Source organism: Dysidea avara, chromosome 8, assembly GCF_963678975.1.
Source record: "Dysidea avara chromosome 8, odDysAvar1.4, whole genome shotgun sequence".
Taxonomy (NCBI): Eukaryota; Metazoa; Porifera; class Demospongiae; order Dictyoceratida; family Dysideidae; genus Dysidea; species Dysidea avara.
This window is the reverse complement of record NC_089279.1, coordinates 10,837,749-10,854,910: the sequence shown is the minus strand read 5'-3', so window position 1 is coordinate 10,854,910 and position 17,162 is coordinate 10,837,749. Positions and strand designations below refer to the sequence as shown.

The 17,162-nt window shown below is 37.9% G+C and overlaps 1 protein-coding gene across 1 annotated transcript in view; it reads left to right on the top strand.

Moving 5' to 3' along the window:
- LOC136262740 (guanine nucleotide-binding protein G(s) subunit alpha-like) overlaps window positions 1–17,162 on the top strand; it is an 81,509-nt gene that overhangs the window by 3,869 nt on the left and 60,478 nt on the right. The window contains exons 2-5 of the mRNA XM_066057125.1: window positions 543–615; window positions 2,775–2,829; window positions 3,600–3,719; window positions 4,878–4,975. Coding sequence (XP_065913197.1) covers window positions 543–615; window positions 2,775–2,829; window positions 3,600–3,719; window positions 4,878–4,975 — 346 coding nt within the window. The remainder of the gene's footprint in view (window positions 1–542; window positions 616–2,774; window positions 2,830–3,599; window positions 3,720–4,877; window positions 4,976–17,162) is intronic.

Genomic DNA, 17,162 nt, shown 5'->3' with positions numbered 1-17,162 from the left:
GTGGTACAGTAGTTATGCTTGTTAACTAAGTGACCAAATGTAGGGACCCGCCAATTATGCTCATTATTTTACCTACTATGCTATGCTGCACTGCTCAAAATTTAGTCTATTATGCTTAAGTTGATGCTCAATATTTACCTAGTATGCTCAAATTACACTCAACATTTATGCCTCAGTTCTCATAATTTTCTAGTAAATTTGCAGTTTATGGAAAACAGTAAGTTGCTGAATGAAGCACAGACTCTAAATCCTTGCTTGTCAAAATGCATGTCACAGAAAAGATTGATATACTCTAATAGAACATTCAGCTGTCTGATTATTTTCTGACTGTTCTATTAGACTACATCAATCTTTTTCTGTGATTTGTATTTTGATAAGTAAGAATTTATGGTAATGCACAAGTGCTCTGCCTATTATGCTAGCATTATGCTCAATGCTTTCTGACACCTATTATGCTCGTTTTTATGCCAGCATAATCGGTGGGTCCCTAACCAAATATATAATATCTGTGAATACATTATGTTGTATTTTTAATGTTTTAGGTACTAAGAATTCAGGAAAAAGCACTGTGATGAAGCATTTGGCACTATTAGCCGATGATGACCCCAGTGAAGAGTATGTATACAAATTGCTGTAAAGTTCTCTTTAAATTTAAGGTGGCGCTGAACCAATTAAGTGCAGTCACACAAAACAATTTGTTTCAACCCACACACTTAATGAGCTATTTTAGGGTGGCCCAAAACTTTGCTAGTGTACAACTTAATCTACGCCTAAACAGCTGTTGTGATAGCCTGTGATGCTTTAGTTTATCATACAAATAACATGCCTTCATTTTTCGTCTATAAAATTCTCAAGTTTTAACCCGATTTTAAAAATAACTTGGCTAAAGAACAACCTAGCGCTAAGCCACTTCGGTTCCAACCATTTTTCACCTTGTAGAACAGTTCTACGCTTTCTTTTTCACTGATAACAACAAGAAAAGTAGTGAAAATGCACACCTGTGGGCTACAACATTCGCTAACTAATCTATCAAACCCGAATCGCAAAAATTCGAAGCATACTATTGTAGAGTATCGCTTACCCAATGCCTATACCAAATTTTGATGGTCTGTGGTGCATAATTTTGAAGTTATTTGGCGAGAAAGGAGATGGTGTGACTAATCAGGGTGCAGTCCGTATAACAGTAATCACGCAATGGCAGCTGGTGCTGTTCCCCAGTGAATTAACCAGAGTTGTGACAAGCTAATAGTTTTAAAGCGTGTTAGTTGTATCAACAAAAGTAGCTGGGCGGTTTGACAGAGCTTGTTCTGTTAGTCCACTGAGCTGTAGTCTATGATTTCCGCGTTTGTTTGCGCATGACCACAAACATGCTGTACAATTAACTTTGTGTGGCTGCCCTTAATCGGTTCAGCGCCACTTTAAGAAAATTTTTGCTTGACAACAATAAAATGGCATGATTTGTGTATGATACATCAGCAACTTGGTGTTCATTGTGTTTAGGGTGTTTCATATAATTATTTTTATACAGATGATACTCCACTATATTTATTTTAAGCCTGTGTTTCATTTTGTATTTACATTACCTAATGTGGTTTAACCAATAGATGAATTTCATAATAAGGAATTTTAAATCGTTTCCCCTAGAAACATGAATTTTACATTATTTTGTAGGTGTGAATGTCAAAAGTAATGTCTCCAATTTTTAGAAGGATGGCATATATAGGTCATAAGATATGATATTTTAAAGTTTGCAGTTTTCCCATGCTTTATCTATGGGAGTGGGTAACAGTTGCCATTTCTGGACAATCACATGGATAATGTATGGGAAAACCACAAATGTAAAAAAGGTTATATCCCATGATCTATACACTCTATCGTTTTAAAATTTGGAGAGTTTAACTGTGAGATTCATACCTACAAATAATGTTAAATTGAGTAATGACAAATTGAATTTGTTGTTTTCCCACACATTATTTATGTGATTGCCCAGAAGGGGCAACTGTTTCCCCCTTTCATAGACAATGTATGGAAAACAACAAACTTTAAAATGTTATATCTCATGACCTATAATATGCTATCCTTTTAAAATTTGGAGATGTTGTTATAGACATTTACCCCCTACAATATTGTGAAATTCAGGGTGCAGTGACAGATCTAGGATTTTAAAAGGGGGTTTCTGAAAGTTGATATAGCTGAATAAGACATCTGATGACATTTCTCAGGAAAATTTAGAGATTTTAGAGGCTCTGAGATCGGATTTAGGCTATTTTTAGTTACCAATAACAATAAAACCAATGCTTTAAATTGTAAATACTATAGCTAAATATAGAGCAAATATGGTGACTACAAGCTGTAGCTTCGATTGCTCTATTAGAGTAGTTACATGACTGCTCTATTAGAGTACATTGATCGTTTTTAATGTAGTGGGAGATGAAAGTGAAGTGTTGCTGAGGGTTTAATAGCTATAAATGGTGTTGTTAAGTGCAACTGCATGCATGCTACTGAAATACAGTGGTATATAGTTGTTTGCTATGACAAATTGTCAGTGCAACAATGTTTATGTATTTATACTGCCACTGAACTAAATTTAAAAGGGGGTTAACCCATCTAGATGCCACTGGGGTGCTAGGGGCAACTTTTGTTATTATGAAATTCATCCATTACAATCATTATTTAACTACTTCGCTTGCAGTAGCAGGCAATATAGTGGTTCTGTCTAAAATCAACAATAGCAACATGTGTTCATTTTATTTTTGTATTTTGTCTCCTATTAGAGTGTGGATAGAAAGAGTGCATGATATACACTTGAACATCAGGGAAATTGTTACGGTATGTTGATACTGTTGTGCAGTAGCACAAAGACTTATATATGGTCTTGAGGTACTTTGGTGTTCTTAGTCAAATAAAGCGGGAAAATTAAATTGAAATGTCAAAAAACAGTTTTAAAACTCTTCTATGGAGTGTAGCTATTTTAATAATGGCTGTTGCTCCAAATATGTTTACAAATAGTTTCTTTCCCAATAGAGAAACTTAATATAATGAGCTAAATACATGCTTTTGAAACCAGATGAAAAGACTTTTGTAATTGGTAGTGTATGCATGTATGCACTAAACGTCGGGCACGTGTAGAGTTCGTATAGGTAATCACACACATTTGAGTGCAGTTAGCGAATAATTGTACAACAGTCAAAATTGCATGAGACGAAATCACTTAGTGACCACCTTCTGCGCTAGCAACTGTTACAAAGCAACATAAATTGAAATTAATCATGGCAAAAGGATAATCACTTTTAGCAACTGTTGCCTAGCTATAGCACTAAACTACGCTTACCTCAGCAACAGTTACCTTGTAATTGTTGCTAAGTAACCACTATGTTGTTATGCTATGAGCATTTATCACTATAACGACACCATTTGTCATTTGGTTCCAATAGAACCACACCATACTGTCAGATTGATAGAAACTACCAGGGATTAATTGCACTCCTACTATTGGGACTATAAATATGGCAAACCAAATCGCTATGTGATTAAGAACTTAATAATGTGAATAAGGACATATGTACTTTTCTTAAACAAACCATATTTTGTTTTCCTAGACTGTTTTAAAAGCAATGGCAATATTTAATCCACCATTTCAGTTGCAAAACCCTGAGAGTGAGGAGCATGCAAAATATGTTTTGGAGGTGGCAAGCAAACCTAATTTTGACTTTCCATCGGTAAGTAATATAGGAATGTTAATTGCTGTGTAATAGATCAGCAAGAATGTGTAAGACATGTGCGTATGGTATTAATGTGTGTTATAGCTAATTCACTGCTACGTGTGTGTACGGAAAATACAGCATGGGGTGGGCATGTTGAGAGGCTAATACAGCTTCGCACACACAAGTATAGGCAGTGCTTTGCTTTAAGTGTTATATTGTACTTTCTTGTTGTCTGGCTCGGAGTGATTTTCTCTAGTACTCAAACTGCTGCGATTTTTGGTATCAGTGCATCTAAATCCACTCAGGTGTGACAGGATTGCGATTTCCAAAAAATGTTACCCAAGTTTACCTTTATATCATCTAGATTCATCTCCTCCCCCCCCCCCCCCCACACACACACACACCTGTTGTTCGATACCTTGGTGTTCTCATTGACTCAAAGTTCAATTGGAATGAACACTGTAAATCATATCAGCCAAAGCTACAAGATGCAGTAACTTAATCTTCTTCGTTACTGTGTATTCAATGCTTCTACATCAATTTACAGATGCATTGTCTGCCCTGTGTTAGAGTATGCTTGTCCTGTTTGGCATCTTCATATTGCCAAGAAATTAATGTTGTATAGTGAAGAGCTGCCTGTTGGGCTTCTTTCATCGTATTGTTGGAGCAAGTCTTCTAATTTCTTATATCCAACAACATCATAGCTATTTCTTCATTTGTTATATCATGATAGTCTTCACCACAGAAACTTGTTCCCATTTTTGTGAACATTTTCAGTTGTCTCATGTTCCTACAAGATCACATCCTCTATCTATTTTACCAGTTGCTTCTTCTATTAAGTCTTTCCATTATTCTTTCTTTGTCAACAGTCCATTTTTATGCAGCATCATACCTCATGCCATTCTGCAGATTAAAAAATTGTGAAGGTATTTGTATAATTCTGCTTCTTTTGTCCTTGTAGTCCTAGTGGTTTCATTGTTTTTGTAATGTCTTGTGTTACTGTATAATTATGTATCTATTTGTGGGTAGTATGTTTGCAAGCTTGTCCATTTGTATAACCCGTCCTTTTGACAAAATTGACAATAAATAAATACCAATCTGACCTTGTATACAGTATAACAACCATTATGACATCACTGATGTGAATTCCAGTATGTAACTTCATTTTTATAGGAGTTCTTTGACCGTTGTTTTAACCTATGGAATGATCCAGGAATGGTTCAATGTTACGGTCGTTCTGATGGATACCAGCTCTTGAGCTGTGCACACTAGTAAGTCTATGTTATGCTTGTATATGTGAATCAATTTGTGATATATAAGGCCATGTAAACTTGACTAGTTGTTTCAAGGGCCCAATCAACCCACTTTTTTCAAAGTTTGATATATAAAAAAATAATTTCTTAAGTTAAGTTAAAATAATATTGCTAGAAAACGTTGAGCACAAACCCAGTGTTCTTCCAATGCATTCAATTACTGTTTACATGCAAATATCTTCTCAAGACCCCACAAACGCATGTTCAGACCATACCCTTATGTATTTGAATTTTGCTATTTTTGTGCTCCTTTCTCTGTTAAAAATTTGTTCATATGTCTACCTACCAACTCTGTACTATTGTGATTTTTTCCCAAGAAACAACTAATCATGGCATAAGGTACATTTCTTAAAGGTACCATAGATGGCAGAAACTTGTGGAGGGTTTGCTTACAATACATGCTTGATTGAGTATGTACCCTTATATATCCATCAATCACTCTAAGCAAACAGTCATATCTGTATCTCTTAGTAGACATGAAGAAAATAGTCCAAAACAACAGATCTATTAAAAACATTCCAGTTGCCATGCCTCTCTGGACTATGGCATCGACGTTTGTTTCCTGCTTCAATTAAAAAGTCACTCCTCCCACTTTTTGGTTTGCTCTGCTGCTTTTTAAGATGCCTGTTTTGAATATGTTGGCATACAGAGGTAGCAGCTTGAAGCATTCAACTCAGTGGCATGGCCAGACCTTCAGGGATGGGTGGGCACACTCACCCACACCCATGCAACTAACTAGCACAAAATATGAGTTCATCCTTAGTGAACTCTACTTACACTTGGTTTAAAAACTGTTTCAAAAGTTCAAATATGTATCTAGCTAGCTAATAATACACTATGCTGGTGTTTCTGTAGCTTATTTCAATAGTCTAATGCTACTGCATGAATGATATATGCAAAAGACAGAAATGAAAACTAACTTATTATGCCTCCTTATCTTGTTCTCCTGTACTTGTACACAACTCTTGATACTCCAGCCTGACTCTTAAGATAGTCGTATGGCTTAATTCAGTCACCACTGAATCTTTAATCTCCAACCGATTTGTCTAAACACCAGAAAATGAATTTTTTGTATATAACTTTTGGTTATTAAACCTCCCCAACAATGTAACAGAATCTGTGCTGTTACTCACAATTCAGTATTCCATATGTGAAAAGTAGACTGGATCCCTCCTTCCTCGTGTTCATGTCTTTCTCTGACTAAAATTAGGATCACATGATGCTGTGCATTAAATAGAAATGATTGAAATTATTCAGATTACATGATGTAATCATTGAACTTATCTCGATATCAGCTGCTGATTTACAATGAAAATATGGTGCTGCCAAGGTATGCACTACTTGTTTCTTGTTCGTAATAGCAATAGTGAGTGGGCACTACTGTCCTAGTAAAATTTGGGTTGGTACATGCCCACCCATGGCAATGCCACTGATTCAACTGATCACAGCTTGTTAGTGGTGAAAGCTGTACTTGCAGATACTTGACCACCAACTATTTGCATGGTATGGTACAACTGTACTACCCAAAAGTATAGGGCTAGTTATTTCAGTTTGGTATTGTGCGGGTGCCTGAAAATGTATTCCACTGGCTTTTATCAAACAAGCATTACTAGAAACAATATGTTCAAAAAACTTATTTAATATCAGATATAAATGTGGAAATTCTGAATCTGCATGACATGCAATAGGGCACAAAATAATTATAGCAGTATGCAGTTTAAACTATTTCAAGGAGTTTGAGGTGTGACTCCCAGGTATTGCATATTTAATGAAATAGCTTAAAAGTACAACTACAACAAAATGCTGCAACCATGCAGAATTGCCACTCTCTTTTAACTGCTGTTCTGAAATTTTTACTTTGACCAGGATAGCACTCAGTCATGTTGTGTTCATTATAGAACATAAAGAAATCTAATCCAAAACAGCCAAGCTGTAAAAAAAGTGTGCGGCCCTCAGAAAGGCTATGGTGAAAAAAGATGTGAAATCCAAGGTGGCGGCCAAGAAATGGCTGTGATGGTAGGTTAATGGTAAAAATTTTAATAACGACAATTCAGGTGAATTTTTGTGCCACTTCACAAAATTTACCTAAATTGTCATTATTAAAATTTTTACCATTAACCTACCATCACAGCCATTTCTTGGCCGCCACCTTGGATTTCACATCTTTTTTCACCATAGCCTTTCTGAGGGCCGCACACTTTTTTTACAGCTTGGCTGTTTTGGATTAGATTTCATTTCTTTTTGTATTTGTATACCCCAAAGCCGGCCTATGGCCAGCTTTGGGACTTTTTTAACCTATGTTTTTTTCTTTACTACAGGAAGAAGAAAAGATGAAGTAGATGTACTTTAAATATTTTATCAGTAAATGTACAAATTATATATACTGTATAATACATATGTGACCGAATTTGCGAAAAGGGATCTTCCACACACATCCAATTTGCCAACTTTGACAATTGATAACTTCAGATTGGAAAGAGCTATTGCCTTGATATTTGGGCAGTGGTGAGCACCACTATAGCTGAATACATGGTGAAATTTTCAGGTTAATATGTTACTTGAACACTGAGTTATGGTCTCCAACGGTTACAGAATTGGATGTGTGTGGAAGACCCCTTTTCGCAAATCCGGTCACATAATATTATATTGATTACAGAAATCTCCATGGTGATTTCTTTGTAACTGAACACTCTACAAGGTGACTTCTTCTAATTGCTCTCTCTACAGGGTGAATTGTTTGTAGCTGAACGATCTACAAGGTAACTTCTTCTAGCTGATCTCTCTACAGGGTGATGTGTTTGTAGCTGAATTCTGTATAGGTGATTTGTTTGCAGCTGAGCTCTTTACAGAATGGTTTCTTTGTAGCTGAACTTTCTCCAAGGTAACTTCTTCTAACTGATCTTTCTACAGGGTGATTTGTTTGTAGCTGAACTATCTACAAGGTAATTTCTTCTAGCTGATCTCTCTACAGGGAGATTTGTTTGTAGCTGAACTCTCTACAGGTGATTTGTTTGCAGCTGAACTATCTAGATGATGGTTTCTTTGTAGCTGAACTCTCTACAAGGTAATTTCTTCTAGCTGAACTCTCTACATGGTGGTTTCTTTGTAGCTGAACTCTCTACAAGATAACTTCTTCTAACTGATCTTTCTACAGGGCAATTTGTTTCTGGCAGAATTTTCTACAGGGTGATTTCTTTGCAGCTGAACTCTCTACATGGTGGTTTCTTTGTAGCTGAACTCTCTACAAGGTAATTTCTTCTAGCTGATCTCTCTACAGGGAGATTTGTTTGTAGCTGAACTATCTACAAGGTAACTTCTTATAGCTGATCTCTCTACAAGGTGATTTGTTCGTAGTTGAATTCTGTACAGGTGATTTGTTTGCAGCTGAGCTCTTTACAAAATGGTTTCTTTGTAGCTGAACTTTCTCCAAGGTAACTTCTTCTAACTGATCTTTCTACAGGGTGATTTGTTTGTAGCTGAACTATCTACAAGGTAATTTCTTCTAGCTGATCTCTCTACAGGGTGATTTGTTTGTAGCTGAATTCTGTACAAGTGATTTGTTTGCAGCTGAGCTCTTTACAGAATGGTTTCTTTGTAGCTAAACTCTCTACAGGGTGATTTGTTTGTAGCTGAAATCCCTACAAGGTAACTTCTTCTAGCTGATCTTTCTACAGGGCGATTTGTTTGTAGCTGAGTTCTCTACAGGGTGTTTGTTTGCAGCTGAATTCTCTACATGGTGGTTTCTTTATAGCTGAACTCTCTACAAGGTGACTACTTCTAGCTGATCTCTCTACAGGGTGATTTGTTTGTAGCTGAACTCTCTACAGGTGATTTGTTTGTAGCTGAACTCTCTACAAGGCGATACTTCTAGGTGATCTCTCTACAGGATTCCTTGTTTCTAACGGAACTCTCAACAGGGTGATCTGTTCATAGCTGAACTTTCTACTGGGTGATTTGTTTGCAGCTGAACTCTCTAAATGGTGGTTTCTTTGTAGCTGAACTCTCTACAACGTGACTTCTTCTAGCTCAACTCTCTACAAGGTGACTTGTTTCTAGCTGATCTCTCTACAGGGTGACTTGTTTCTAGCTGAACTCTCTACAGGTGATTTGTTTGTAGCTGAATTCTCTACATGGTGGTTTCGTTGTAGCTGAACTCTCTACAAGGTAACTTCTTCTAGCTGATCTTTTTACACTGCATATTTGTTTGTAGCTGAGTTCTCTACAGGGTGATTTGTTTGCAGCTGAACTCTCTACATGGGAGTTTCATTGTAGCTGAACTCTCTACAATGTGACTTCTTCTAGCTGAACTCTCTACAGGGTGACTTGTTTCTAGCTGAACTCTCTATAGGTGATTTGTTTGCAGCTGAACTCTCTACATGGTGGTTTCTTTGTAGCTGAACTCTCTAAATGGTGGTTTCTTTGTAGCTGAACTCTCTACAAGGTAACTTCTTCTAGCCGAACTTTCTACAAGGTGATTAAGTTTTTTGCAGCTGAACTCTTTACATGGTGGTTGCTTTGTAGCTGAACTCTCTTAAAGGTGACTTCTTCTAGCTGAACTCTCTACAATGTGACTTCTTCTAGCTGAACTCTCTACAGTGTGACTTGTTTGTAGCTGAACTCTCTACATGGTGGTTTCGTTGTAGCTGAACTCTCTACAAGGTAACTTCTTCTAGCTGATCTTTTTACACTGCATATTTGTTTGTAGCTGAGTTCTCTACAGGGTGATTTGTTTGCAGCTGAACTCTCTACATGGGAGTTTCATTGTAGCTGAACTCTCTACAATGTGACTTCTTCTAGCTGAACTCTCTACAGGGTGACTTGTTTCTAGCTGAACTCTCTATAGGTGATTTGTTTGCAGCTGAACTCTCTACATGGTGGTTTCTTTGTAGCTGAACTCTCTAAATGGTGGTTTCTTTGTAGCTGAACTCTCTACAAGGTAACTTCTTCTAGCCGAACTTTCTACAAGGTGATTGAGTTTTTTGCAGCTGAACTCTTTACATGGTGGTTGCTTTGTAGCTGAACTCTCTTAAAGGTGACTTCTTCTAGCTGAACTCTCTACAGGATGATTTGTTTGCAGCTGAACTCTCTACGTGGTAGTTTCTTTGTAGCTGAACTCTCTACAATGTGACTTCTTCTAGCTGAACTCTCTACAGGGTGACTTGTTTTTAGCTGATCTCTCTACAGGGTGACTTGTTTCTAGCTGAACTCTCTACAGGTGATTTGTTTGCAGCTGAACTCTCTACATGGTGGTTTCTTTGTAGCTGAACTCTCTACAAGGTAACTTCTTCTAACTGATCTTTCTACAGGGTGATTTGTTTGTAGCTGAATTCTCTACAGGGTGATTTATTTGCAGCTTAACTCTCTACAAGGTGACTTCTTCTAGCTGAACTCTCAACAGAGTGATTGATTTTTTTTGCAGCTGAACTCTCTACATGGTGGTTTCTTTGTAACTGAACTCTCTACAGGGTGATTTGTTTGTAGCTGAACTCTCTACAGGGTGATTTGTTTGTAGCTGAACTCTCTATAGGGTGATCTGTTTATAGCTGAACTCCCTATAAGGTAACTTCTTCTAGCTAATCTTTCTACAGGGCGATTTGTTTGTAGCTGAGTTCTCTACAGGGTGATTTGTTTGCAGCTGAACTCTCTACATGATGGTTTCTTTGTAGCTGAACTCTCTACAAGGTAATTTCTTCTAGCTGATCTCTCTACAGGCCGATTTGTTTGTAGCTGAACTCTCTACATGATGGTTTCTTTGTAGCTGAACTCTCTACAAGGTGATTTCTTCTATAGCTGATCTTTCTACAGGGTGATTTGTTTGTAGTTGAACTCTCTACATGATAGTTTCTTTGTAGCTGAACTCTCTACAAGGTGATTTCTTCTATAGCTGATCTTTCTACAGGGTGATTTGTTTGTACCTGAACTATCTACATGATGGTTTCTTTGTAGCTGAACTCTCTACAAGGTAACTTCTTCTAGCTGATCTCTCTACAGGACAATTTGTTTGTACCTGAACTCTCACATGATTGTTTCTTTGAAGCTGAACTCTGTACAAGGTGATTTCTTCTAGCTGATCTTTCTACAGGGTGATTTGTTTGTAGCAGAACTTTCTACAAAGAAACTTCTTCTAGCTGATCTCTCTACAGGGAGATTTGTTTGTAGCTGAACTCTCTATACATGATTTGTTTGCGGCTGAATTCTCTACATGATGGTTTGTTTGTAGCTGAACTCTCTACAAGGTAACTTCTTCTAGCTGATCTCTTTATAGGGTGAATTGTTTGTAGCTGAACGATCTACAAGGTAACTTCTTCTAACTGATCTCTCTACAGGGTGATTTGTCTATAGCTGAACTCTCTACAAGGAAACCTATTTTAACTGAGCTCTGTACAGGGTGAATTGTTTGTAGCCGAACTATCTACAAGGTAACTTCTTCTAGCTAATCTCTCTACAGGATGATTTGTTTGTAGCTGAATTATCTACAAGGTAACTTCTTCTAGCTGATCTCTCTACAGGGTGATTTGTTTGTAGCTGAATTCTGTATAGGTGATTTGTTTGCAGCTGAGCTCTTTACAGAATGGTTTCTTTGTAGCTGAACTCTCCACCAGGTAACTTCTTCTAGCTGATGCATCTACAGGGTCACTAGTTTGTAGCTGAATTCTCTACATGGTGGTTTCTTTGTAACTGAACTATCTATAAGGTGACATCTTCTAGCTGATCTTTCAACAGGGTGATTTGTTTGTAACTGAACTCTCTACAAGAAAACTTCTTCTAACTGATGTCTGAACAGGGTGAATTGTTTGTAGCTGAACTCTCTACAGGGTGATTTGTTTGTAGCTGATCTCTATACAGGTTACTTATTTTTAACTGATCTCTTGAATTCTGTTCAGGGTGACTGCTCTATTAGGATGACTGCTCTATTAGAGTGTTTCGATCTCGCACTTGCTACACCAAGTTGGATTTCGTGTTATAACTCCGTGGCTTTAAGTCTGATTCTTCTACACCATTGAAGAGCCTTTCTAAGATGATAACTCCATCTGTACAGCGATTTTCAAAGCATTACCCCAAGTGGTTTATCTGGTAGGCGTGGCAAGCATAATAATAATAATAATAATAAAAATTAGCTAATCTCGATTGCGTAATTGTTACACACTGTTGATTTTTTCGCTGTATCTTCCTGGTTTTTAGCTCGATTTCTTTCAAACCACAAAAGGTTTGAGGTTCAATAGTTAACCTATTCACCCACCAATTTTCAGCTTCTTCCCATACGCGGTTTACCCTGTAGGCGTGACAACATATTGGTCTCATTTTTCGTGCATAATCGCTCATAACTCTTTGCCTGTTTATGGTATTCCAGCCAAAGTTGGTACAGAGATGCGCCTTTATACCCCCCTTCTGTGTGCCAAATTTCAAGGCAATCGGATAACGCGTTCGCGTTTTATAGCAGTTTTTGTAAGTGTGCGAAAAGAGGAAGAAAAATAAGAAGAAGAAGAAGGAAAAAAAAAAACGAAGAAACTAAGCCAATTTTTGAAGTCGCATATCTCAGGAATGCCTGAAGCGATTTCGCTCAAATTTGGAATGTGGAGTGCTGAAGGTGGAGGGAATCTACACAGCAAAATTTGTCTTGTTTCATCAAGGCAGCACAGAGCTACGGAGGTGCGAAAATTGCGTTTTCTTTCTTCCTGTCAATATACTCACGGGGTTGCGCGCCGGCTTCTTGGGCCGCACGACACACTACCGTGTGTCTTGATAATAAAGGGATGCATGTAGAGCTGCACGATACTATTGATACTGCGATAGTATTGATACCTGATTTGGAATTGCAAAGTAAAGTCTAGGTATCGTCTGTATCGGGTACGTATATTAAATTAAGCACACGTGACGGAATAATCTTGTGTCAAAATAGCATGCGAGCAGTCAGAACATTAAAAAGTGTGAATCTATTTCCGCTTGCTGGTGCAAGCAGTCAAGTTTGGCAGTACACACGAAAGAAGGAAGGGTTGTGGAGCCATCACAGGTTAGTTTTTGAATTTGTAGTAGACTCGCTATGGGACATTCGTGTTCATTTCAACTTATTCAGTAACCACTATACTAGTGACTACACCTAGAACGTTAGTGCTCGGCCTGTACAGAATGTCTTGTACTAAATAAACTTTTCTCAAAGACGTAAACTTCCTACGGCAGTGTATCAGTATTCTATAACAAAGTTGGTGGAGCTAGAACTGGCTATGTTTTCATACAACCATATTTTCACAGGTGGATTGTGTGTATACATCCAGAAAATGTTGCCATGTTATTTTTTACATAACATCAAGACTCACGGTAGTGAGTCGTGCGGCTAGTAAAGCAGAAACGCGCGCCGCAGACAATAAATGACGCGACCACTACGTGAGGATTTTACAAGAACGAACGTTGTCAAATTCGGCCTTCCTGTAATCCACCCGTCACTTACGCTATCCCTCTGAAATTCTGGAGTTGAACTCATCGTGTCACTAGTAACTACCACACAAGCAGTGAAGCAAATCCATGCCGATTGTTTTGTGATCGAGGTTGCCGACATCAAAGGGGAAGTTTCTTTTTTTTTTTTTTTTTTTTTATCGCATGCGGTTAGACGCAACCGATGCCTTGCGTTCCTTTGTGCATTCCGAACATTGATCGCGCTGTTATCACTTCAGTATTCACTCAATCACCTCAAGATTCACATCATCGATTTCACCATACATGATTACCCTACAGTTGTGATTTCAGCACCAAACGAAGTTTCAGTCGTCCTCAGTCGACCTAGAGGCCAAATACAAATCCCAGATTGTTGTTTTCTGCAATACTCGCTTGGCATATAGGGCAATGTATCTTTAAACTGTTCTAAAAGTTTCGTTCAGATTGAAACATTTGTTTTCGAGAATGGCTAGTTTGAAATTTGAATTTAGTCGCCCCCACGTCATTTGTTCTCTAAGCATTTTACTCGGAATTTAAAGAATGACGCAGAGCAAACTGCGGTCACTGGGTATTGATGAACTGGCGCTCTATGTAGTTATTCAGTACATATAGCCACCAATAAGTGTGCTGCCATAGATTATAGTCCATAGATAAAATCTATGGTGCTGCATACCATCCTTCGTTTTGAAATTAGTCGCCCCCACATAATTTGTCCTCTAAGGGCACGGTTTAAAGAATGACACAAGAGTACAACTGCGGTTACCAGTTGTTGACACAAGCTGTGAGTAATTAGCACATGTAGCTAGCTTAAAAGGAAGTGTGCAAAATCGCTTAATACAATTGTCACCATGCATTATTGCATTTTATAGCACCCCCACACAAAATTACACAACATACAGAAGAGACACATGAACACCAAACACTTTTCACAACAATAATGACTGTAATATAACTGCTATGCAAATGTTTTCCAGTGGCCCGCCATGGTAGCAAGTCTCACATGACGGCATGTATATTCATCCAAACACAATGGGAGTAACGAGTAAGTATATGATGACAACAATTTGGTATGACTCCATTTGTAGAATCCAGATGAGTGGGTGTGGCTCCAGTATGTCTAAACAGTTAACAAACATTCCTGTTATAAATACGTGCTAGAGTTGCAATATAATAGTATAGTATTTAAATGCAATAATACATAGTCTCCATTGCATCACTATCAAACGACACTAAGTGGAGGATATTGTTGCATCTCTAGTATGTACACTCTATCAGTACAACCTGTCTTAATGGCCACTAGTATAGAAAGACAACCACTCTTGAAAAGCCAATTCCAATTGAGAATTTATACACTGTTACCTGCTGAATGAGTGAAGGTGGCAATAAACAAGTTCTACTGTAATTTATACACGTGATCTGATCCTGTATATTCTGTCAGTGGATGAGATCCACTTAGCCAGGACAAAATATGACTCAAGTTCCCTGGATGATCCATACTCAACCAACTTATGACCCAGTGGCACAATGGAACTGACTATTTATAGAGAATACAATTATATTTATTTCTAAGATGTGTGGATGTGTGGACACATTACAACACATTACATGTACATACAAGACATGCTACGTACTGTTTTAGCATTTCAAGTCACCACATTATACACGTACCAGTCAACAATGCTTCATAGTGCCCATCAGTAAACCTGAAGAAAAGTTACGAAAAATAAAAATTCACATAAGTACAATGAAACCTCATTAATATGGCAGGCTGTGGGACCAAAAAATTTGGCCTGAATAACAAGGTGGCCTTATTAATGAGGTCATAAGTAATGCTTAGCTATATTTGGGACCTACTAGAGGTGGCCAATATAATGAGGTGGTCTTATTAAAGAGGTGGCCACTAAGTGAGGTTTTACTGTACATATAGTTCACAATATTGTGAACAATATTAATGGTTAACAATATACACTGAAACCTGCAGGTCACTTCTTGTGGAAGATTGCTCTCTACACAAAATGACACATTCAGAGATTGTATTTAGATGGATGATACAGTAACGCATTGTGACTTTAATACTCGTGATGTGTCACTGCTAGGCAGCAACCATATACACGGCACTGCCACATCGCACTTGCTCGCACACACAATTTTGCTAAAGATTTTACAAATTGATAATTAAGGGGTGTGGAAACTAGCTGTTTCGCTCGCAAGACTGTGTGGCAGCTGTTTTCCTTCTGTACAAGTGGCCACCAAGACAGGTCCACTGTGGATGAAAGCCAGGCATTAGATATTTGGTATTTCATGTGTTGAAGACATTCCAGGGCTTCTGGTAGTCTCAAATCTCACCACAGTTTAACTCAGGCAGTGTTGTGGACACCACTAAACTACTGGAATGCTGTGTTATGTTCATCTTATGCTTGGCTACTATATTATAGAACTGAAATGGATACTCTGAAAAATATATCCTATGGATAATGACTTCATCACTTTCTTCATCAGGAGCTTATAAGGACCAATAGTGAAACTTTTACACTTGGGGCTGACAGTCAACTGCCTATGTCTGAAGCAGTGCTTTTGGTGCTCTAACAGATTGGCTGCCCCCTTGCTGCCAGCACTCACTGTCTCATACGCTGTCATACACTAAATCCATCTCTATAGCCAGTTAGAACAGCATGCTTCTTACCTTTTTTTAAGGCCGCATAATGCAGCCACCTCTTTAAAAGGCAAGGTCAGAAAATTTTGTCCCTATGGCCTGAATAATGACGAGTTTTCACTGTACTATTAGTGATTAGTGATCATGGGGGATTATTTATTAAGATACTAAGATATACAAACGCTACAACCTCTAAATATAGCAGTAAATTTTTTACCCTGGTCCAATGTCTCGTAATAATCGTGACTTCGTGAGAGACTCTAGTGTGGACAAATATATGTTTATCATGATATGTGGCTTATGTGCTAATCGCCTTTTTACAATTAAGTTTTACAACACAAATACATGTATAGTTAAACTCACCAATTGCGACTAAATCCCTTCAACACGAAAAGACAAGTAATGAGACAACCTTGGAGACAACAGCCACACAAGCCTATTCTGGTGCGTTTATTTAGTAGTAATATAAATTTTAAAGGCGTTTATTTACAACAGGACATAATTACGCTCCCCTCTATTGTCTCTGTACATACTTGCCTTTTCTTTACTATTCTCATTTCATTTCACAAGATCTCTTGGCAGGGGCGTAGCTTCTTCACTTGAATTAGTCAATGCTTGAAGTAGATCGAGATACTCTAATAGAACAGTCACATTTCTACAAGTGCCATATTTTTATATTGTAAAGTCTGTAAGTAGCTAGTAATTTAAACTATACAATCCGATGCTAAGCAGAAGTTGTAACTATGCTAAATATTGATTGCTGTGTTACAACTGTTTTGTGACTGCTCTAATAGAGTATCTTGATCGTTTCAATGCAGTACAAGATGAAAGGCAAAGTGTTGTTAAGGGTTTACTAGTTAAAATGGGTGTTAGTTGACTGCAGTTGCATGCCACTAACAGGGCCGTCCAGAGAAATTAGAGGGCCCAGGGAAAAGAGTTAAAGAGGGGCCCAGGGGCAAGGAAGGGTCTAGATCCTGACTGCTCTATTAGAGTATATCGATCTTTCTTTAAACAGGTATTCAAGTGGCCCCTTTCGGGCTGTGGTACTGAGGGGGCAAAATA